Here is a 23,775-nt window from a genome sequence, read left to right on the forward strand (position 1 = left end):
CAGAAATAGATTTAAATACATTTATCTGAGTGCAACATCTGGCTAGGAAAATATGAGGCTAGCAGGCATTGGGCATGGAGCAGTTTAACAGTCTTTGTAGCTTTATAGAAAATGTTTTCCTTTGCTGACTGCTTGTGATTAAGAATCTCTTAAAAACCAAACCTGTCTCAAATTTTAATTGCATTTCTTAAATACTGGATTCTTTTCAAAGTTACCATACAAACATTGCACAGAGGCAGAGGGGTGCAGAGTCCTTGGCTAAGCAGTATCTCAGCAGCTCCCAGAGACCTGCAGACTAATTTTGCATAGAGCTGAACAGATTGCCCTCCCACTTTAATAGTGTTTCATATTGTGTGTCCTTAATTATGTCTCTGTGTGCAAGCGGAAGGTTGCTGCTAGCAGGAGACCAGGGCAGTGCTGGCTGCATGTGGCCTCTGTTCACACACTGTTCTGTTCCTCTTTAGGTTGAAAAGTTCTGTGGTTAGTTTATAGGATATTGAAGCATTTCTTTTTTTGAGGATGAAGCATTCAGGTGCTATTTGGAGGCCTGTTATGAGAAGACAGTGTTTTCCTTCTGTCAGATGCAATGCGGTATTTGCTACAGTGGAGAGCCACTCACTTTACTTTTGGAAATAGTTATGCAATACTGATTTTTGTTTATTTTTATTTTAAAATCTTCTTCTCTATTAACCTTTTTCTCTTCATCACAGCTTCTCATCCTTTTTTTCGTATGTACATAGCTAGTTGTGTTTTCCTGTGCCAAGAACAATGAATTAATCATATGAACCTTTGTAAAGTTCTGTCACGGTGCTGCCATTTCACTGCAATAAAAATTGCCAGGGGTCAGTTATGCTCTCCTTTCCTAAGTCAGGCAAAGAAAAGAGAAATTTGGCAGAAAATCTCTGTCACTACATGTCTCAAATGTAAAAGGACCATGAGGATTTGCATTTCAAGCTTATGAATGCGTGGGATAGTTCTTTATTGCTTCTTTATGGGAACAGAAACATAGTGGAAACATAAAAAGAGGATGTTTCAACACAGTTTACAATTCTGTTCCTTTAATGTGTTTAGGGCTTCTATCGGTTTGTTTGTTAGGGCATAGTGTTTCCTTATTATCTGTGAGTATATGTTAAGCCACATCTGTGTGAGAAGTGAAGATAAGTAATCCTCTGCAGTAGCAATATTTCATCTGCATTTTACACTGCAACAGCCCCTTTAGTTATGTTTGCATGACTTGTAAAAGCAGAGGCTCACATACAATGTTTTCAGTTGTGGGAGTGAATTGAGCTTGTGTTTATGTAACACAGATGCTGCTTAGGCAGTTCATGTTTCAGATACCTGTACCTTTAGCCGTGGCTGAGCCATTTTTTTAGGATGCAGTTTTGTTCCTGATATAAACGGATGAGATTGTGGTGCTGACGTTATTGATGCTCCTTCCCTTGTTCCCCTGGTTCCTGCAGTATGCTTGTGTGAGGAAAGCTGCAGGAGCTGCTTGGCAGGAGGGAGGAACATTGTGTCATCCCAGTGACAGCCAGCAGTGAGATCTGCTGAGTTGGATCATCAAACTGCACCATAAAGGTGCCCCTGCCAAATGCAACACATTCAGTTTCTGGCTGAGTCAGGGGGTGGATAATGTGGCTGATGCAGTTCTGGAGTGGGGGCAGGTGTGTGGAAAGAGTAACCAAATTAAAAAAGAAGGAAGAAAATCAGCAGGATCATCTCTGTCTTTAGAGGCACAGGTGTGCCAGGCTGTGAAAGAAGTATTTGAGATGAACTGAGACGTGCAGTTTTTGTTTTTTAAATTTCAGGCTTCTAAAATGTGCTTGTGGTTTGACAAGCCAGGTTAGAAGATGACCTCACAAGGCTTTGTTCTCAGTCACCATGTGTGGTCTGAATATTTTTTGGGGTGGGATTTTGTGTTAGAAAGATGGTTATTTGTTCTTGGGATCTCTCTAAAGAGTGGACAGTTCAGGCTAGGCTGTCAGTTCCTTCAATTCCAAGAGGATGAGACTGTAAAACAGTCAGTGCTGCACATCTCAGTCACCAGCCAGTTCATGGAGGGTACCTGCTGTCATTCCCTCCACTTGCAGGCAGGAGGACAGAAACCCAGGGAGTGCCTTTCTCCAGAAGGTGGGGGGTAGAGTCTACAGCAGAAAACCAAGCTTCCACATCCACTTTGTGAGAACCAGGCACTTAGCAACATTCCTCCTGTTGACACTGTGAAGAAATTTGAAACTGAGAATGGGTCTGCTTTGTCCCATTTATGTTAACTGGGCTAATGAAAAAAGGCAGAGAAGTTCTCTTTCATCATGGCACAGTTCCTATTAGTATTGTGACTTGAATAATATTGCATACAGTAGAGTAGAAGTAATGTTCATTTATCTTGTCTGAGTTAGACAAATTGTGGACTACTAAGATTTTTGCAAGGTATTGAATATCTTGGTTAAAATAGTATAGAATGATGAGGTGCAGCTCATTTTAGTAATGAAGAGACCACATGGTATGCTGCTCTGGTTCAGCAGCCATCAGTAGAGAAGCCTTTCTAGGACAGGAGAACTTCTGAAAACAGGTTCAGGAAGCATAGACAGGGCAAAAAAGAAGGAAACTTTTACTTGTTGGAAGTGATGAGAAGCTTCCAGGGAACTTTGGATAGAGGAAGTAATCTGATTTTTCTAAACTTCTGCTCCAACCTGGACATGATTTGTAATGGTAGCATCCTCATTTTCTCATTCTGCTACTGAATGGGCAATACGATTTCTCTTGCTACCAGAAATCAGTGTTCAGCTTAGCTGGGGGATCTGATTTTAGTTGTGTGGGAAACAGAAATCTTAGAACAGAACCATTTTTAGTTTTGGCAAAGATGTGAAAATTGGCTGAAGTGAGATGGATTCTGAAGATGCAAGCAAATATTTCAAGTAAAGACAGTCAATCAACTGTGGGAACACTTTGCAAAGACCAGCTCTCTGTTACTGTCAGCTCAGGAATAGAGCTTAGACAGGAAAAGAAATCTGAAGAAACCCTTTACTCCTAAGAGGAATTAATTCAAGGATGCTGAAAGTCAGAACAGATAATCCCAGTGGTCCCACCTGGACTAGCCTGAGTATGTCTTTGAAATATTTCTCCAAAGCAGTTTGAAAATGTATCCTCCTGTTACCTGTTGCAAATCAGTATAAAGAAATGAAAACTAGGACAGAAAGACAGAATACTTTAGTTACCATAGACTTCCTTTATGAATTGGGTTACTGATTAAGTGATTAGCTTATTTTAGCAATTTTATGTATCACAATGGGCATCCTATTTTTGCCGCTTTTTAATCCTAATAAAGATACCAGCTCTGAATACGAGGATAAAATTGAGTTGTCTCTGGGGATTTTTTTCCTGTCTTAGTTTTGTGAATAGAAATATAGATTAACACTAAAACCAAACTCAGATAAATGATGCTCAGAAAATAATTACCCTCCTAAAAATAGGGGAGGCAAACACTGGACTATAATAGCAGACCATTAACTCCATCAGAGTTTTCTCACTGCATTTAAAGATAGATTAGGATCATATTGCATAAAGACTTTCCTCTGAACCTTCACAGTGGATATATGTTTTGAAGGTGTATTTTGTAGTGTCTTCTGGTGTGCTGAAAGATATTAAGCCCAAAATATATTGATGCTGAAGTAGTCTGTCGTGTAAGACTACAAACACTTTCCCAAATTGACGTATGAATAGCTACAAACCAAGTTATTCTTAACATGGTACCTCTGACAATGAGATTTTTTTTTTCCAGGTTCCCTTCAGTTTCATCAAATACAAGAAACCTTGGTAGCAGCAAGATACTTTAGAGAGAGTATTATCCCCTCTGTAGTTTGTCGAATGAGGATGTGTTTTTCTCCACTGTGCTCCTGACAGGACAGGCTGGTGAGCAGGCAGGGACTGACGCTGCTCCTTGTGCCGTGCTGCCTTTGCTCCGTGTTTCCTGTGGCCAGATGCTGGCAGCTCTTGGGGCTCCGGGGGAGCCCAGATGAGAGCTGCAGGCAGGACTGAGAGGCTGACGCACTTCTGAGGCACACATCCAGCTGTAGACAGAGACAAAGGTCCTGTGGTTTTCTTGGGGAACAATCAGCTGGCTTCTGTTGTGGCAGATGCTCTGAGCATCCCTCTTAAACAACAAGGCGTAATTTAATAGGATTTTAAATACAACTAATGCTCTTGTTTCAGTTTATAGGCCTGAATCAAATAAATTGGGGAGGAGAAATTTTGGCTTGAAATTTTCAGGCTATTTTGTTTAGGTTTATGCAGCTGGTACATCCACAGCTGATAACTCATACAGATGTCACGTGGAGAATTGTAAGGCTTATGGCTAAAAAAACCAAAAACCCCAATTTACTTCACTTCAACATCTTAATTAGTTTTATAAAAATAAAATGAGGCATTAGAAAATTTGTGCTTGTGGGAGAATTCTAATGGTGTGAACTGTAAAATGATAGGGATCTGACTAAATCTAAGTTGCTCAGTTTACAGGGAGACAGCGGATGAAAATGGGTCCATGAAGAAACACCTGTACTGGTGCATGTCCTGGCTCTGAGAATGGAGCACTCTGGCACTCTGGAACTGTTGGAAGAATGGTTGCTGGCACAGTCAGCTTTGGCCAAGGCTAACTTAAAGTCTCACAAGCAGCCCGTGGCCATGATTTAGATGTCACACCATGCCAGGGATCATTCCCAGTGTGTAGTTTGCAAGCAGCAGCTTTGAGAGGCTGAAGGTTTAATAGCTTTGGCTGGAGGATGCCAATTGGCCTTGGGGCCAGAGGGCTGGCCCAGCCACTCTGGAGTTTGCTCATTGCTCTGACCAGTGCAGGAGGGATTTCATGTGAGTTTTGATAGCACTTCACCATAAGGAAGTGACCTTTCCCACAGATAATTTTAGACATCTCTTTTCTGTTTAACCAGGTATGTAATATTTGTATTAAGAATATCTCTGTGTCTGCCTCTTTTGTGTTCTTTTGCAGCTTCTTGTTGAAAGACAGAGGAAAATGTTTTTGTCTTTTACTTCACTTCGAGTTTTTAGGGATGTAGTAGAAAGCATATTGCTGTTGGTATCGCCAGTGATGACGATGCAGTAATTTTGCTGTTGATGGTAATGCATTACTTGCTTGCAACTTTAGGAGCTGCCTTCTCCATGAAAATGATTTTCCACATATGCCTAAAAACTGTACCAGTGTGTGCAAATAAAGGAAAAAGAATAAGACACCGCGACACAAATTTACTGTGCAATCCACTTCTTAAGAAAGACAGCAGTTGTTTCAAAGCTTTGTGTTTGTAGTTTCTTGGGATGGCTGCCTTATTTCAAGGAAATAAGAATTTCATCAGTATTACTTCCAACATTATGTATTTTTGTGATGCATTTAGATAGGTAGGTTTGGTTGTGTGACAGGAGCAACTAGCACATGCATTTTGAAAATTCTCTGATTTCCAACTAGTATCTAGGTCATATGATACCCATAGGCATGATTCATTCACCTGGGCTTTATGCCAGCCAGCAACTGCATAGATATGACACTCCAGGAATACTGTAAAATTATTAAAGCTGAATTTTTTTTCAGATAACACTGTGATGATAGCTGTAAAAATATGGCACATAATTTATAGTTCCTTTCTGAAAGTATTAATTTCATCAGGTTGATGCAAAAAGTATACAGACTTTCATTTCAAAGGTCGCTGTCTTGATATAAAGTCCTGTTTGAAGCAGAGGTTGTCTTTACCTGACTGTATCTTCTTGAAGCCCAGATAGCTCTTAAGGGCTGATCTAAATATCATAGAATTGTTAAGGTTGGAAAAGATCATTGGGTCCAACCAATCTTAACTACAATGAGAGAAAAACTGCCAGTATTCTCGGTGTTCTGCCTCTTTGTATGAAGATGATAATCTCCTTGAGGGGAAGAAACCCCATACATTTAATACAAACCTCATGCCTTTTTTTTCTTTTTCTTTTTTTTTTTTTTTTTTTTTTTCCTCAAAAAAGTTCATTTTCAAGAGAGGACATGCTTACTTTCAGGCATGTGTATTATGCTGCCAGACATTCTTAGCTAAATAGTCAACAAGCCTTGTTTGGGAAACTGTTGAGCTGTATTTTAAAAAAACGTGTAGGTGTCTAGAGAAACAAAAATGTGTGGAGCTGGGGTGGGTTTTTTTCAGATGTACTGACATGTTCATCTCAGCGAACACTTTCAGGAGTAAATTCTTCTGAGACTTGCCAGGTTATTTACCTTGCATTTTTAGGTGCCTGTATACTTAAAAAATGTAGCCCCTAATGTCTTTGAAAACCGACTGCCTCTTTTAACTTCTACTTCTGAAGAGATCCTTACAGTTTGCTTTTAAAAAATATCTTTAGAGGGTAAAGGCTGAAATTACCAAAGCTAAATTAAACAGACAGCCTTATACAAGTGAGGTGAAGAACTATAACCTTTGTCAACATGTAAAGAAACAGCAATGCTTAACTTTATGAATTTAAAACTGAAAAAAAAAATTCTTCTTCGTCCTTTGTCTTTCTGAGTTTGTGACTTCCCATCCTATGAAAGTGGGATGGGAGAGGAGGAATGTTCTCAGATTTGTAAGCATGTCTGTGTTATGGAGGACTTGCTCTGACTCTAGATTGTTTAATTTTCCTTCTTCCATCTAGATAAAGAAGAGGCAGCAGGATGTGGTGAGGTTTCTAGAAGCCAACCGCATAGAGTTTGAAGAAGTGGATATCACCATGTCAGAGGAGAAGAGACAATGGATGTATAAAAATATTCCTGAGGACAGGCAGCCTGCACAAGGCAATCCACTGCCACCACAGATATTCAGTGATGATCGGTACTGTGGGGTAAGCAGCTGTTATGGTTCTCAATATATTAGTATATATATTATATTACATTATATACAATATATTAGTACACTCAGGTGGCCATTTACACATGGGACTTGCTTTTGAGCTTTCTCTAGTAGAATCTGAATTTAATGAGGCAATAGGATCAGGTAATGATCATACAGGGAAAATTCAGGTCATTTTTCTGTAAATCTGAGGGCTGTCTAAGGGATTCCCTCCAGGAATGTAAAAATCAGAAATGTCACAAGCTTCATGTACGACCTGTTGATGGTAAAGTGCCTGGTGAGACCACTGTAAGCTGGGAATTTTTGCTGCTTGGGTCTAGTCCAAGCACAAAAATTCAGTAGCAAGTCTGTCTTTGGCACAGTAAATGAGAACACTGGCTAGATTGAGTTTTATTGTTATTGTAATTAAGCTCTTTCTCTGCTGCTGTCACGGTGTAAATTTCATTTATGCTCAGAGCGTCTTTATGCAATCAGGGTGTTTAGGATAAATGAACACTATTTGCTGTAAATCTGACAACAGGTTGATGGGTGGTCAGTTTTCTTGGTGTAAGCTTCTCCATTCACCAGTGCAAGATGAAGCAGTAGCCTTTGATATGTACATCCAAAGTGGTTCTGACTTAGTCCCTGCTGGATTCAACTGTGCTGCTCAGAACTGTTGAGAGCCTGTTGACTGCAGTGCAATTGTTTGCTTAATCTAGGAAGGATATAAAAAGTGATTTAGGATTCTCTGCAACAAAGAGAATGGATATGATGCAGCAGCTAACTGCTTTCTCTAAGCAAAATATTTAACATCCTTCCCATGTGCTTTGTATTGGCCTTACTTGTTTACCTCAGCAGTATAACTCTTATCTTCTTATTTCCAGGTAAGGTAAGTCAATCAAAGAAATGGATCTGGGATGTGGAAGGGATTATTACCCTTGCTTATGGATCAGCCCCTCACTTACAAATAACCTTTACATTCTTCTATGACATTGTAGTTTGCCTGGGAAACACAACATTTTAAAGCTGTTGTTTCTTACCCTTTCGGATCACTTTTACAGGGTGTTTTAACCTTGTCTTAGAAGTTGCTATTTGGAATTAGCAAGGCAGAAGATGTCATGCAACATGTGAGATGATCTCATTAATCTGTCTGCTGAGCTGATAGCCATTTTGGTTGAGCAGAGTTAATCGTATTACTAGACTTCACTGTCTGCATGAACATCTTTAAAGAGCAAACATGCTTTGAAAGAAACTATATTTTATAGGATGAAGGAGAAAGTATGTGCAGGATCTCCAACATTAATGAGTTAACCTGCTGCATTAGTTAATGAAGTCCTTAGGCAATAGAGTGGAGGCGAAACATGCAGAAGGCAAAGGAGGTCAGTGCTGGAAGGGGGGATAAAATATTACAATTAGATAAAAGTCAGCAAACCTTGCATATCTTATCTCTGTCATATCCACATTGACTGTTTTCATGTGTTTATCTTGACATAAATAATTAAAGTATAATCTCTATTAAGTAACTTAAACTGAAAAAATACTGAATTTTCTGTTAGTTGAGTTAGTGAAATTTGTAGCTTATCATTTCTGATTTGTGTCCAGGCAATTTTTAATCCAGTTTTATCTATTAAAAAAACTCTGTATGTTTTTCTGCATTCTACAGTCTTATCAGGAGACTTTCTATGTACTTATGCTGTTTTATGCATTATTGCTGCCTGTTCACTTACTTACAATACAAACTGGTCAGGCCCCTTGCTGTTCCTCTAAAGGTATGAGGGCCAGACAGTGCAAAGCAAAATAGGTGCACTTTTTATTTTTGTCATGTTATTTCAATAGAAGTTCATGAGCATATGATGTCCATGACTTGATGTTATGTTCATAGTGTACTGGTTTTTCTATGTTAGTAGTAGCATTAATAGTTTTGGGGTATTTTTCTCAATATTTTCTCCTTAATAAAAAAACTCAGCAGTGTGCACAAGGGGTTTATCTAAGACTAGATTTTCCTGGCTAGGACATCACCATTTGAAATAATCACTTTTCAGGATGTAACTTCAGGCTAGAGGAAGTTTGTCTTTCATGGTTTCAGTAAGTATCCAGAATGAATTTTTGTCAACCAATTGAGCATCTGACAGCTCATTTAGGAGGGGAGAAAGGTACCAAAAGATGATCAATGTTTACTGGTTCACAGAGTGTCTTGTACCACAGGGAGAGGGTTCTTCTGGTACCAAGAGACCAACTCTGTGTTTTGAAGTGTGAGCAAGACCTTGCGGTTTTTCTGAGTTGATGTAATTGCAGATACAATCATTAATCATTAATTTATCTCTTCCTTTTCTCAGTCTTCTGAGATGCGCTCCCAATTTTTCAGTAATAAGTTATGCTAATAGATTTTGAAATAAAGTACTTGGCAGGAACAATTTTTGTTTCCTGTAAGCAAGATAAGAGCTGCAAGCACACAAGAACACAAATAATTTTACTGATAAGTAAGTGCTATATTATAGCACAAACAATATTATAATTTACATATTTTCATGACTTTAGTCTGTTGTTTCATCTTAGTGACATTGCTATAAAATTGTGTGTGAGAACAGAGTCTATCTTTCAGTGACTTCAGTGGTCAGGTCCCTCCCTTGATCATGAGCCTGTCTCTACATTGCATCTCCTCCTAGGTATCCTGGTGTGTCACGGGCCCACTGAGCTGTGGTCAGCTTGTCCTTACATTCCCAATCCAGGTCCACTGCAGCCATTTCAGTTCTGGCAACCTGGTCTGCCTGTTCCTTGTTTCCATGTTCTTCAGTGACATGGGTATGTGAGTGTCTACATAACATCCTTTTCAAAGGTTCTCTACCCTGTAGCAGCAGAAAGCCAGAAATGCTGGAAAACTGAATGTCTGAAATTAGGCCTGTGCAGCACACATTCCTCTTCATGAATTCTCCAAAGCTGAGTACACAACTTTTCTTAGACTAGAAGTGACCACTTCCCAGTGAAACTGCACTCTTGTGAAGCTGCAAGTTAGCACTTTGAACAGTGACAGTTTTATATGCAGAAATCTGCCGCTGAAGGGAGATTGCCTGAAATTTAGGCCAACCAAAATTAAAAGGAAATCTATCTCCAGGTGGGAATTTGAGCCAAAGGAAAAATATTTACATAGCAGGCTGACTTTTTTTTTTCCTTTGAAGCTGTTCATATGGTTTAGAGTGTTATGGTAATTCCTGATAGAGTGCCTAGTGGGCAGCAGTAGAGACAGAGATACGTGATATTTATTGTTCTCCCCTGAAATGTAATATATGGGTGTCAACTCCAACAAAACAGCAAAGGCATATAGACAAGAAAGAAGTTAAATAGGCTGCTGAAAGAGGTGCTGTGTTCTTGGGAAACTATTCAGTACACAGACAATTACTGTAGCCCTGATTTCTTTGCCCTGTTATGTATCATTCTATTCTGGGATTTTTTTAAGATGAAAAGATGCATGCATATTTCTTTTTCTTCCCTTTTTATAGGTGTCACATTACAACTAAGTAAATTGCTCACTGATAAAAGAAAGAAAAGAATTTAACAAAACTGGCTAGAGCCACCTCAGATTTTCTGCCCTGGCCTGTCATTGGAGAGTTTGTTATTCTTGTGCCTACAGGTACAGAGAGCTTGAACTCTGTCTCTAGATACTCAAACAATGTGGCAGAATTCACTTTAGCATGTCTGCTGTAGTGTGTTCACTTTAGGGGCTGGAGGAGTTGTGAGGCTAATTTGGTATCCAGCAAGTCTACATTTGATTCTCTGCACCCTTGGAGATGTCTCATCTGATTCGCTTAGTATTTTTTGGATCCCAGTCTGCTTTTAGAAGAGGGATCATTTTGCTAGATAAAAGTTAATGTGAATTGCTCAGAGATCATGTAACATTTGTTAATGGTTAATGATGCTAAAACTTTCTTGACTAATTATTTTTGCCATCAGAAGTAGTTTCCTGTGTGGCAAATTTAAGCTCTGTGTGAAATTGTTCTTAATTACCTTTTGCAGCTGTATTGCAGCAGTTTTTGGCTCACAGGCACCTACAAACTCTAGGCTGAATGTGACTTGAGGCCAGTGACATGCACTGTTTATCTTCCTGGTTAAGGCTTTGTCTCAAGTGAGGAATACAGAAGTCAGAGCTGGTGCTGGAAAGGAACCCCTGCCCAAGAGTCTTCTCCATGTTGGGAGGATTCTGCTCAGATCATTCACAAGGGCTATTTATAATTTCCAGACTGTGCCTATGCTTTTGCCATCCACTTCTCCATTGCTTTTCTGTGTCCCCTGGAAAAGAGCTTTACTTCTGTGTAATATGTACTTTATAAAGGGAAATGTGGTACCAGAGGCGAAGTCTAGAGTAGCCAGTTTGCCCAGTGTCACGGCTTAAAAAATAGAAGCTCAGCAACTAAGTAAAAATAAATAATCCAATAATTTTATTTTCCTCAGAGAAGTCAGGACTCATTTCAGTAATGTATAATAGTGTCGCTGTTTACCCTGTAGTGGAGAGAATGCAATCCTGTTGAGCACAACAGTTTTTATTTGGACTAAATAAACTTCAGCTGTTTCAAAGTGAAGTAGCAGGTGTTTTGTAAATGATCCCTTCATATAAAAATGATAGGTATCAAAGATGTCTCTGGAGATACCTTACTCTGCAGACTTTTTTTATTTCCTAAATATAATAATGTGGGGTGCTTATGTATTTTAGAACACTTAAAAGGGACTGGTGCAAAATTAGAATTGTTACTTTTACAGGATATAGTAGAAAATACTGCACATTTCTTTTTCATGTTTATATTTATTACACTGATATTATGCAAAACTTACCAGCAAGTGTGACATAATTATTAAAAAATTTTGTTTGGGATCCTAATTTTCCTTTCCATGGAACAGAAACTTCCTATTGTACCATACTTTCTTGAAAAAACAGGTTTTATTATTGAAGATGTTGGACTACTTTAACTAAAGTCTTTTTAAAAGGCGAGTTCTAAAATAGAGGATAAATTATATATGAGTGGCAGGAATACTTTGAAGTCACACAGTACTGCACAGAATACAGATGAAGCAGTATTTTGGAACAATATCTAGAAAAGGCCATGGCTGTTGTCAGAGAACAGCCAGGATGAAATAAGTAATTTAGTCCACTAGTGTTCCACTTGGGTCCAAGTTAAAATATGTGCATGCAGAGCTACTGTGCAACATTTTGTGTCTTTTAGTCATTACCTCATGTAACAGGCTGACTACCATACTTAACTCCCTGGTATTTCCATCTCTCCCTTTCTCAAATTCCTGTTGTGTCTGATTTGGCAATATTCTTATCCAAACAATTTGTGAAAAGACACAGTGAGCTGGAAGGTGCACAAAAGGTGAAGGTGACAGCTCTTACCATCTCCATAGTACTTTCGGATTCTGCCACTAACTCCCCTGATTATTCCCCTACTCCAGGTAGGCCCTAGGCACTGGATTTGAGGTCTTCAGTGCTTGTCTGAGGGAAGTCCTGCTGGATGTAGACTCCCTGCTGCTGGATGTGGACTCCCTGCCTTGGAGGTGAAGGATATCAGTTCTTAGACAGTTGATGTCTGTGTACCCTGGCACCGTTGCTGCATGAATGGCAAACATCGCATCAGCCTGAGTTTGTCCTGTACTGTCCAAACAATAGAGCTGTGGCTGACATCTGCTCCCTTTTATTAAAGCCTTTGTTACTGGACGGCTACAACTAGACAGATTACCAAAATAAACATCTGGCCTTTAGTAGAGGAGTAACAAGTTGCTTTGCAGAGTCAATTTTATAAGCTCTTTAAAAATCCTGTGCAGAGATCTTATCAGAAGGTTAGGTAATGAAAACTGTCATGTTTAGCTTGTTCTATGTTGTACAGACAAGATCTTCTTTTATTTGTATATTTATGTAATATTAAAAGAGACTCACACATTCTCCAAGGAAAGCTGTGCTGCATTAGAGTTTTCCATTGTAATCCTAATCAGATCAGTAAATGAATGTCATCTGTTCTGGAGAACTGAACTGCCCTTTTCAGGGAGGATGTTAACAGCTCATTTTCAATGGCATACAGTATTAACTCAGTCAGTAGCAGAGTGCTGATTCAATGTGTTTAAATTAGGAGTTCCTCACTATTACTTGAAGGAACAATTATGTCGCCCCTTTTATAAGAACAGAGAGATCATAATCTTATGTTAAAAATATTGACAAAGAGAAATACATTTGAACAGCATGCCAACGGAGTAATCAGTAAGTGTTGTCCAGTAATCAATGCACTTTAAAAAATTTTAGGAAAAGCTATGCAAGCTACATTTGGGTGGGTTTCTTGTTTTTCTGCTTCTTGGTGTGGTAAGCAATAAAGATTTGCCTGAGATGTTTAACGAGCTCACTCTTGTTGCCAACTAAAAGCAAACAGCAACAAAACCAACTTGCTTATTTAAAGAAACTTGCTGGAAAAACTTCTATTCACAGTTGCTGGCTTTGAAAGTTCATTAGATGTAATGTTCTAATTTCAGTGCATTAGTGAAGGTAAAATTGCTAACTATAAATCTACTTTGTGTTAGTGTTTTACTTTGATCCAATGTCTTCACATTTCTGCTACGTTCCTTGAAGCCCAAATAATTATTTATGCTGATCTGCAGTACTGCAAATTTAAACTTGGGTGTGCAGTAAATAGTTTCTCCCAGCAGTGACAGTGTTTATTTAAACAATCCTGAGTGTACCTGCTTAACAAAATCCTGAGCCAAATTAATTATGGCAGTGTCTGTAATTACATTACTGCAGTGATCTGGTTTCCAGGAATACATCACACTTAAGGAATACATCACACTTAAGGTCTAGTGATCATCACAGCTGGGATACAGCTAATGCTGTAGCCAGTTTGAGCTTTGTGAACTTGGCCATTGCTGTTGAGAGAAGAACCTACCCTGGAACCCACCCTGGAAGAGGGATTTCTAAAGAGGAGAGAATTCCCAAGGACCAATGGTTTTCCTACTGGAGTAAATTGCCATAAAACGCACATGAAGGCCAGAAGAACCTAAGACATTTGTGTCAGATTTCCTGAATGATTGTGTCAGATTTCCTGAATGCTTATCCAGTGTCTCAAAGCTGGTGTTAGTTTTTTGTAGCATTTGGGCAGTGGATGGTCTTTGGGATTACTGCATAATGTAGACATTAACAAAGTTCTCCTCCCTTTGATTAATCTGTTTTTAAAGAGGTGCAAAGCAGCTACAGCATCTTTTATTTCCAGGATAAGTCACAAAGATTCAAATTTTAGAAACAAAGCTGTGGAAGTGTGAGGCTTGGAGGCTTGAGTTGTTCTGTGTTTTGGCTTCTTTTTTTTCCCTTTACCATCATACTTAACAGACAACATCACATGGCCTTGCTGATTACTGGGGCTTGGAGCTAGATGATCTTTGAGGTCCCTTCCAGCCCAAGTAATTTTCTGATTTTCTGATTCTATGATCATTTTAAAACTTAGTGTATGATGCACCTTAAGATTAGCATAAATGGCCTTCCATTTGTGAGACTGAAGGTCCATCAAGCCCACTTTTGTCCCAGCAGTGGCCATAAGCCTAGGAAATGCCACAAACAAGTCAAGACATAAAATGGTCGAGTATTTTCCTTGTCTCTAGTTATTTTTCTGAAATAAATGTCACTTTAACATATTTAGTAATTCTTACTACATTTTTCTTTCATGAACTTGATCCTTCTGGTGGAAACCTTTAGCATCTTTAGTATGCTCTGGAAGTGCATTCCATGTGTCCACTAACACATCTAGTGCCGAGCATCGTGCCACCACAGTGAGCTTCACAGCTTTCCTAGCCTTCCTTCTCTTACCCTCTGGGGTAACTTTGGTCCTGAAGACCTTTGCAGCCACAGTTTGTGTCTATCCCAGTTTGGAGTCACTCAGCAGGAGCTGGGAGACCAAAGCAGAGCTTCGGGCCACACAAGGCCAACAAGATTTTTCTTGTTTATAGGTGAGCTACAGGCAAGCAGCTCACCTACAGTGGCTTCAGTTTATTTTCAAAAAAGCAAGAGCTTATTAGGTCAGCTAATCCACTCCCTAGCAGCTCATTGAGTGCATCGAATGCTGTAACTGTTGTGGTGTTAAAAGAGAGGCTGTGTCCTGCTCAGGTTACCTGGTGGGTGATGGACCTGCCACCAACTTTAAGGGCGAGGAACCATGCCTAAAGCAGTCAGCTAGTTGTTATCCTGTTGAAAAGCCCCTTCTGCCTTGAAATAGCTTTTTACTTACCTTCTTTATCCTCCTGTCCCTTCTTTATCCCTTTAAACCATCCTGAGATATATTTTTTCATCCTAACTGGCATTTGTCTTTCTTGGTAATGTTTCATACCCTCAGTCGTGGGATTTATCATCTGTATTTTTGGCTTTTCAACTTCTCCAGAGGGATTGAACATCTCTGCATTGCTGATGATTCATGTGCACTGTCTCCATGTCCTACTGGTTTTAGTACTCAGTTTTTAGTCAGTTTTGATCAGCTACTGATGTTGCCAGAACTCTATACATTAATGAAGTGTGATTAGCAGCTCTGGAAAGCACCAAGTTTCATAATTTTAAATGCTACAGTCAAAAATATATTTGTACACATAGTTGCCTCTTGAAGTGAGGCAGTGGGTAGCAGTTTGTCCTACTTGTATATTTTTAAGTTAACTGCTGCTGTCTGAGGGCCTCCCATTGACAATGGGAGCCACTTCTGTGCACAGGGGCAGGACAGCACTGCTCCACTGACCCCAGCAAAGCTACAGCACTCCCTGGGTAGAGCTGCCTGGGGCAGTGGTAAGAGGGTTGTAGTAACTTGCTGCCAGTGCTGAAGCATGGTGCAGAAAAAGGGAACTTCTGCTTTGCCAAAACCAGTGAATGGTGGTGTCCTTTCTCTGTGGGAGGCAGGATGTCCACAGGGTTTTTCCAAATGGAACCCCTTGGGTCACCAGTGAATTAAGCTCCTGCCTGGGTATGAAATTCTCATTTTCACTGAGCTTGTGTTGTTTTCCTTCTTCAGCCTCCGCATCTACTGCTGGTAGCAGTGTGATGTCCTTTATTGAGATTAGAATTTTTATGTCCTCACCCATGGATTTAGTGTCTTTACACATGGCCCAAATCTGCACAGACTTCCTCTCCTTCTAATGGTAAGATCAAAGGCAGGGTGTTTTTGGAGAATCCTTTATCTCGTCTGTGTTACAGGAAAAGCCAGGGATGCCCACTTTGAACTCCTACCACTCATGACACAACCACTGAGTCATTGAGATCATACTTCTCAATAATCTCTTAAGAAACTACTGTGCTAAAGTGATTTCTTAAAAATTTTACAGGATAATTATGCATTTTTGTAACATTTTTTGTTTCGCATTTGAATATTTTGAGATCATAGATTGTAATTGCAGACATCACTAGGAAAATTCTCCTATTTAAAATTTACTTCTACTTTGTCTAAAAGCATGATGCTTCTTCTCCCCCACTACCCATGAAAGTAAGTGTCAGTAGGATTTAAATATGTTTTGCAATGCAGATATTTCAAAACATCAGGGAGATTGCTTCTGGTGGATAATCTCTTGTGGTTCTTAAATATTCAGGTCCTTTTAAAATGAATCAATCCACTGGGTTTTGTGCTCTTTCAAACATATACTTTGCTCACCATTTAACCTTCACAATTTTTTCAGTAGGTGAATCCAGGTTTGTTAATGAGTAAAAATGTGGGAAAAAACATACTAATCAGGACTTAATAATTCTGGAAGTAAAATGATAACTAGTACTTGAAGACAGCTTTTTATTATTAAGTATTAAATTACTTTACAGAGGTTAGGTTACACAGATGGTGTTGGTGGATTAGCTGAGTGTCAGTCATTGTCAGAGCCACAAGTGCAGCCTTTCTTCTTATGACATTATTTTCCATTTCTGAGTCCTTCTCTGCTCTGTTTTTCTTACCAGTTTATTAACAAAGAGTGAAAAACCCATGGTCTTAGAGTAGTGATACTTCTTGAGCTAATTGAAGTACTGGGATTAAGAATCTTCAGGAGAATACCAGCATTTGAAAACAGTGCTGAGAGATGATGACTCACCTGAACAAACACAGAACCTTCCTTGGACAAACTGTTGAGACAAAGAAGTGTCTGGGGGTTAGTGAAGACTGCCTGTGGTGCTTAGGAGGGAGAATATTCCTGGCAGGGACCCAAAAAGGTCTCTGCCGCAACAGCTTCCTGCTGGTGGAGAGGGCTGTAATGGGCATCTTCAGGCAATTCAGGCCTGTCCTGATGGTAAAGAAAGGGTCCTTCCCAGTGTGGGCTGTACTCATCCATGGCTGCCCTACCTTCAGCCCCAGACAGTGTGAGTCACTTGTCGATGGGCCCCGTGGAGCAAATGAAGGTTATTTCTCAGGTAGATCACAGGCTGTCTTCTCGCGTGTTGCTTAAGCAGCCTGTGTCCCTCATGGGTTTTTATCTGCCTTAGAAGAGTCAGAACAGACCTTTTTAAGGTTTAATATGTCCATGCGGCTTTTGAAGTCCCATTCTTAGAGGTTAAGGGCTTAATAAAACATCCTTCTGCAGAGCTTCAGCATTACTTACTACTCCTCTAGGTATTCAGTGATTACATTGTTCCTTTTTAATCCATGGCACTGTTGGGAATCCTTTCAGTAATCTTTCAGTTTACACCATGGTTTAGTTGATTTGCCTGCTTTACTTGGATTTACTTTCTGGCAATTAATTGTAAATTTTTATTAATTCCTAAGTTAGCATATGCCATGTTTTATGAAGACAACAACAAAAGGACATCTTAAGAAGTTTACTCTTTCTGCTTATGTCAGCTAATATATCTGAGGGCTGAGGACCATTATACACTCCTGCTGGCCTTTTGGTGTCTTTCACAGATGCTTTTAGAATAGAGGATCAGGCTGAGAAACTGCCCTTGTGCAGCTGTGGTTGTGTTTTTGGGGAGGCTGAGGCTGTTTGAATAATTATGCAACTGCACACTGCTATCCCAGTTCACACTGATAGAGCAGTATACAATTGCTGAAATGCTGGTAAAGCGTCTTCATCTAGGGCACCATAAAGGTTCTAGGAGAAATTCTGCACTTAAATACCTTGAAAATATACCCACAATGGAGTTTCTTTTGATGCAAGTACTTTTGATGCTTATACTTTCCTTTCAAAGTAGTGAGAGATGTTGAAGTTAGAGAATTTATGTGTTTTCCTTTGTCCCTGTAGTTTGTGATATCATTGCATTTTAGGTTTTAGGTTTGGGTAGGAGAATAGGGGTAAGTATCAATATTTTTCTGAGCATTACTACACGTCACTCTTTATTCTAATACAGGGTGTGGTAATGTCAATAAGGAAAATAGGGATGCAAATGTTGACTCATCTTTTCTTCTTTTAATTATCCAGGATTATGATGGCTTTTTTGAATCAAAGGAGAGCAACACTGTATTCTCCTTTCTTGGACTGAAACCTACTTTGACATCAAAGGTCAGTGTAGTATTGCAGACTTTCCATGGAATTCTTGAGATGTTGAGATTGAATTTTCTTTGATCCCTGTGTGGGATGAGGCTCTGTGTTTGGATGCATCCCTGCTGTGATCCATACCTAGTGCTAATGAAGTAATTGAGAGGGTTGTAAGGAAAAGTAAAGCATTTAAAATGAAAACAAGCATGTACATGAAAGTAATTTGGGAGAGCAGATAAATTAAATTTAAAGATTATATTTTCCTTCACATTATCAACCTAAATTCTAAGTAACTGGCTTAATTATAACAGGAGACAGAACTTAATCACTGGACTTTCTGAAGCCTGGCATAATGGCTCAGCATTTATTCATTAGGCATTAATTAATGCTGAAATGCTGGAGTAGTCAGAACTAATATTAACTTTTTTTAATTCGGTTTTAGCAAACACATATCTAGAGGTCAAAAGACAAAGCTAGGTAATATCTTTCTGTTGAGGGCAGTGTAGCAGAGGAAATTTTATTGCCATATGGAAGTCTGGACACTTGTTCAAACAGAATGTGTGGTACACCTTTTGGCAGTAGATCAGACACAGAGGGGAGGATTTTTCTTTCCTTGGATACTGTCGATATACTTGGTACTAGTACTGTTTCAGGCTTGGGTGGTAGCTCTTGGGTATCTATAAAGCTCTTCTTCTGCCAGGAATTCATTTATTTCTGGACCCCTTGAGGGACAGCAGTAGGAAGGAACCTCAGCAGAGAACCACAGAAGCAGGTTATTTTGGCAGCCTGCCTCACTTTGTAATTTGGAGAACTTGTCCTAGGAGAAAGATGATGTTCTGATGCAATCTGAAGTAGCAGTTTTTATGCAGCTCTGTTCCTAGAAAATATGGTGTTGGAGGCCTGGAGAGGTCTCTCTATAAACCTCCTGCTTCAGTCTGGTGGTACTTCAGAGAGATGCATCCTCAGCTCCTAGGTGGTCTGGGGTCAGGGTCACCTTATATGCAAAGGTTACAGGTATGGGAGATGACAATGTATTAATAACATTAATATTTTGTTAATCGTAATTAATAATACTCTTTATTTTTTCTCTTTTCAATAGGAGTCAGAACCCTAGAAAGCCCATATGAAGTACCAACAAGCACATTCCTGAATGAGTGACTCTATTCTTCAGCACATAACAGCTTCCCTAATGGATCACTGTGATAGAGCAAACGTGTCAGTAGTCATAGTCTGCTTGCCATGAGATGGTGCTCTCCAATAATGTGGAGCTAATAACATGCATATGAAATAGGATTAAGGGTGGGCTACTCATCTTCCATTGTAAAAATGCTCACTGTTGATGTTTCACTTTTGTCTTTTGATTGCTTTTGCAATTGACCCTGATATTCTTACAGGCACGTGTGTTTGAGAATAAGGAGTGAAAGTGTAGGGCTTGTATCATTCATGGGTGTTCTTATATAGTTATAGTCCTTACCTTCTTTAATTCCTCCCACTACTGTAGTTCAAATGAGCTCATCATGGTAGTTAAAGTGCTGCTGGTTATTATGATGTTTGTGCTGGCTATGATCCAGAAGGTAAAAAGCATCAATCTTGAGCTCTCGGTCAAAGCCAGTAACTGCCATATTTTTGCTCTGCATTTATTTATTGCGGTGTTTATTCTAGATCATGGTTATTTTAAGAGACATGGGCTGCTAATCTTAACTAATGAAGTTAATGAAGACTTGATTTGTCTAATGATGCATATCACAACTGACTGTTCAAAACAAGTTGCTATCATGAAGGAGGTGCCAAAGTGAAATATTCTGACATGTTTCCAAATGCAGGTGAAATGTTCAGTAAAACACTTGTTGGAAATACTGGGGAGCTCAGAAGAACTAAAGGGGTCTCATAGCTAATGATAATATGAAGTTATCTCTTAAATGAGAAAGTCTTAACACCCAAGGTTGGAGCTCTATGGTTGGACTGTCTTAAAATGAAATTTTGCCAAAACTTCAGTTTACCTTCAATAACACACAGCTCCACCACAAGCCACATGAGAGTCAGGGGGATACTTTGAGAGCCAGGTTTCAGTCCCATGATGGTTAAACACTCCACCATGGTCCAAGAGCATGCCTAACTTGCCTAGCTGTTGTCCTGGTTATATCCCCAGATGTGGTGACGTGGAGGTGCCTCGAAGACAGTGAGAAAACTGAGTGTGTGCTTTGCCAACTGAGGCCAGAGAGGTTGTTCAGCTGAGGAATAAGTAAAGGAAGTGGAGATTATTCCAGTGGGACTGCACTGATGCACACAGCAGAACTTAGATCCATGACTTGCCAATAATTATTACAAAATGCATTCTAGACAGAAGTAAAATTGCATCATGCATTTTGAATCAAATCCTGATACATAAATAACAGTTATGCTGTGATGTAGCTTTTACTAAAGTGATTTCATACTGGCAAGGTAGTGCCATCACAGTGAATGTCCTTATGTCTTTGGGTAAATGGCAGACAACCACTATGTAGAAAAGCTAATTTGCAATCACAGCATCACTCAGACTGTGATGGTTTGAAGGAAGCCAGACTTGTAAAAAGTGTCAGAAAGCAGCACTATCACAACAAAAGCAACACTGTGAAACAAATCACATGTTCTGTTGACATCAGTAATCATGGCATACCAGCCATGTCAGCTGGAAAGGACAGCTGAAGGTCTTTTGAGGCAGCACTGTCAAAATCAGGCCAAAGAACTACACTATCTTGAAACAGGTATGGGTTTGTCTAGCAGAGCATTAGAAATAGCCAGAGATGAAGATCTCATAACTATCTAGGTAACCTGTGACATTGCTGCAGTGCTTTCCTAGTGAAAACTTTATCTTTTAAAGTCCAGCTTTGATTCCTAGGCTTTAATTTGAGGCTGTTACCTTTGCTGTGTCTTTTTGGCACTCACAGTAAGAGATTGGCACCCTTCTTTTTTTAACAGCCCTCAGGACAGTTGCAGGCTGTCATTGGGTCACCTCTTAGGCTTCTCACCAGATTGAACAAACCTGGCTGCTCAGCTGAGCTAAAGAGCTAGATGGAGCAAGAGCACACACAGATTTGAAGTCTGTGGCAGTATTTACTGGTCAAAATCTTTACCAGAGCACCTTCTTCTAGAGGAATCCTGAAAGGGCATTGATGTGTGTACGTGCATTATTAAGAATTATGTTGTTTGTGTCAAGCTACTGTGTCATTCTTGTAACCAATCCCATATTTTCATGAGACTTGAACCTCACTATAGGAAGGGAATACGACATGAGGTGGAGCTGTACATTGTTAACTTCACCACATTCAATATAACTATTCAGTTAAAATATTTAACTTTGTAAATGAATAGAGATATAAATGTACGTAATTTTGCAGTTGATTGCAGAGAAGCCATCCTGGATTTATCATGTACTTGATACGTTGTAAACTTTGAGAACTGCCTGAAGTCCCAGGTTTGAAAAATTTACCTAAGTGTGTAAGCATATACACGTGGGTAATCCTGGATGAAATCCCAGGCTTACTGATGTGAAAGGAAAAGCCACACTGATTTCTCCAGGGATGAAATTAGTTTCACAAAGCTCATTTTGAATTTTGATAATTGTAGAATAGAAGGCTCTTGTTTAGTGGAGAGTTAGTCTTGTTTCAGCTGTTAAGTAAACCCGGCTTATTTCAGAGCATGTGTGTGGGCATAGTCAGTTGTATGGAGGACAACACTAGCTCCAAAGATATCCTGCTTGCTTGCATGGATTGGCAGTGTAAGTCCCTTAGAATGTGTGCTTTTGAATTATAAATAGCTAGTTTAAAAAAAAAAAAAAAAGTATATATGTTTGGATGTGAATTTTGTCTGTTGAATGACAGCCTTATTTTTGTAATTAAAGCAAGTAGACTTCTAGTTTGTTACACAAGATGATCAGGAATTTTTAAAATCAGTTTTGTAGTAATGAAATGTAGCTATCAGATAATTTAAAAGGTTTGGGGAATCTAGAGACATTTACTGAAAGAAATAGGAAATTCTTAATTCTATTTAAGATTTTGGCATATAAAGTTATGCTTAAGAACCAAATGATCCCAATTTCTAGCTAATACTAATAACTACCCCACTTCTTAAAATGGAGAGCAGTGTGAGTGAAACTTAATCTTTGTACCTAGCTAAAGTTGCTGTGTGGGCTGATGTGCACTTGCACATTCACTGTATCAGTGGCTTTGATAGAGGTGTTTTTGTTTGTGCCACACACTACTGGATAGTGCCTTGCCAGAAAGAGGACTGTTTCTGTGGGGTCTTCTTAGATGTGCTTAAACTTTGAACTGAGAAAGGCGTAGTTTCTATATTGCTATTTTTTAAGAATACAGTAAATTTATTTTGATGCCTGAGTCAAAAGGCACATGCTTTGTAAGACTGAAACAGTTTTTGATGAGTCTTCTGAACTCTTGATTTTTCCTAGGTGACTTTGTTTTTTAATTTTCTTTTCCTTTTTGTTGACTGTCTAGAATCAAACTTTCCAAGGGAAGTGAACCTGGAGTAAAGCCCATAAATTCATGTTTACACTTTCTTTAAAATAGTGTCTGATTCTAATGTTTAGCAGTCCAAGTGCTTTCACTGAAAGGAAGAGTAGCTGCCAAGCTCTCAGTGGATTTCTTGGTTGTCCCTCCCTATACATTTCTCCACCAACAGGCCATTTATTTCAGGTGTTCTATTCAGGCAATACCATGATTCCGAAGTGGGACCCTGAAATTGCCTTGTGGCCCTTCACAGGAGTGCAGGAGTGGGGTGGTCACCAGGAAAATGCCAAATCTCGTTAGTTTGCAGTAACTTATTCACTGATTTCTCTACACCTTGGCATGGACAGTGGGAGGAGGATGGAGTCCCATATGTGCACCCTTCACAGAGAGTCCGAGTGGAGGACCAGTGCAGAATGGCCCACAGCTTGCTCTGGCACCCTGAGCAGTGGTTCTTACAGGGCCCTTGGCTGGCAGTGACACGTGTGACACCATGCACCACTGCTTTCCTCCAGCTGCATCATGGCCTATGCTTAACCCTCCTGCTCCCTAAGGAATTTGCGGGGGAAAACAGAGAACATCTTCTTGAGAGCAGTCCTTCAGCCAGGGCAGATCCAGCTTACTCCCTTCTTCCTGGTCTTTACCTCTTCCTCATGTGTGTAATCCTGTCCTGTGTAGACCTACCTGTGTGCAAAGCTTCCACTCCCAGCCCTCTGTAACATCCCTGTGGGGTCACAAACGGGGTGTTCCCTTCACGGCGTCAGTGTTCTGTAACTCGGGAGGGGAGGGAGCATGTTGCATCCTAGGTTGTGTACACGTAATGTATTAAACTGTGTTCATCTAATAAACTGCAATTCAAAAAAAAAGAAATTTGCACTGTGTTGTATGTGCTAGAATAAACAATGAAAAAACATGAGTGTATTCTTGCTGTGGCTTGCTCTGGTGGCAGCCTGGTGCTTTGGTTTGGGCAGCCTCTGCAGGTGGAA

General features: G+C 39.6%; 1 protein-coding gene across 1 annotated transcript in view; it reads left to right on the forward strand.

Annotated features, from left to right (window-relative positions):
* Positions 1–23,645, forward strand: part of SH3BGRL2 (SH3 domain binding glutamate rich protein like 2) — a 36,742-nt gene extending 13,097 nt beyond the window's left edge. Inside the window, exons 2-4 of the mRNA XM_041480356.1 lie at positions 6,670–6,855; positions 18,234–18,314; positions 19,390–23,645. Of these exons, the coding sequence (XP_041336290.1) occupies positions 6,670–6,855; positions 18,234–18,314; positions 19,390–19,404 (282 nt within the window). The 3' untranslated portion in view covers positions 19,405–23,645. The remainder of the gene's footprint in view (positions 1–6,669; positions 6,856–18,233; positions 18,315–19,389) is intronic.
* Positions 23,646–23,775: the final 130 nt, after the last annotated feature.

The sequence above is a fragment of the Pyrgilauda ruficollis genome, unplaced genomic scaffold (assembly GCF_017590135.1).
Source record: "Pyrgilauda ruficollis isolate IOZ18807 unplaced genomic scaffold, ASM1759013v1 scaffold51, whole genome shotgun sequence".
In the NCBI taxonomy this organism is placed as follows: Eukaryota; Metazoa; Chordata; class Aves; order Passeriformes; family Passeridae; genus Pyrgilauda; species Pyrgilauda ruficollis.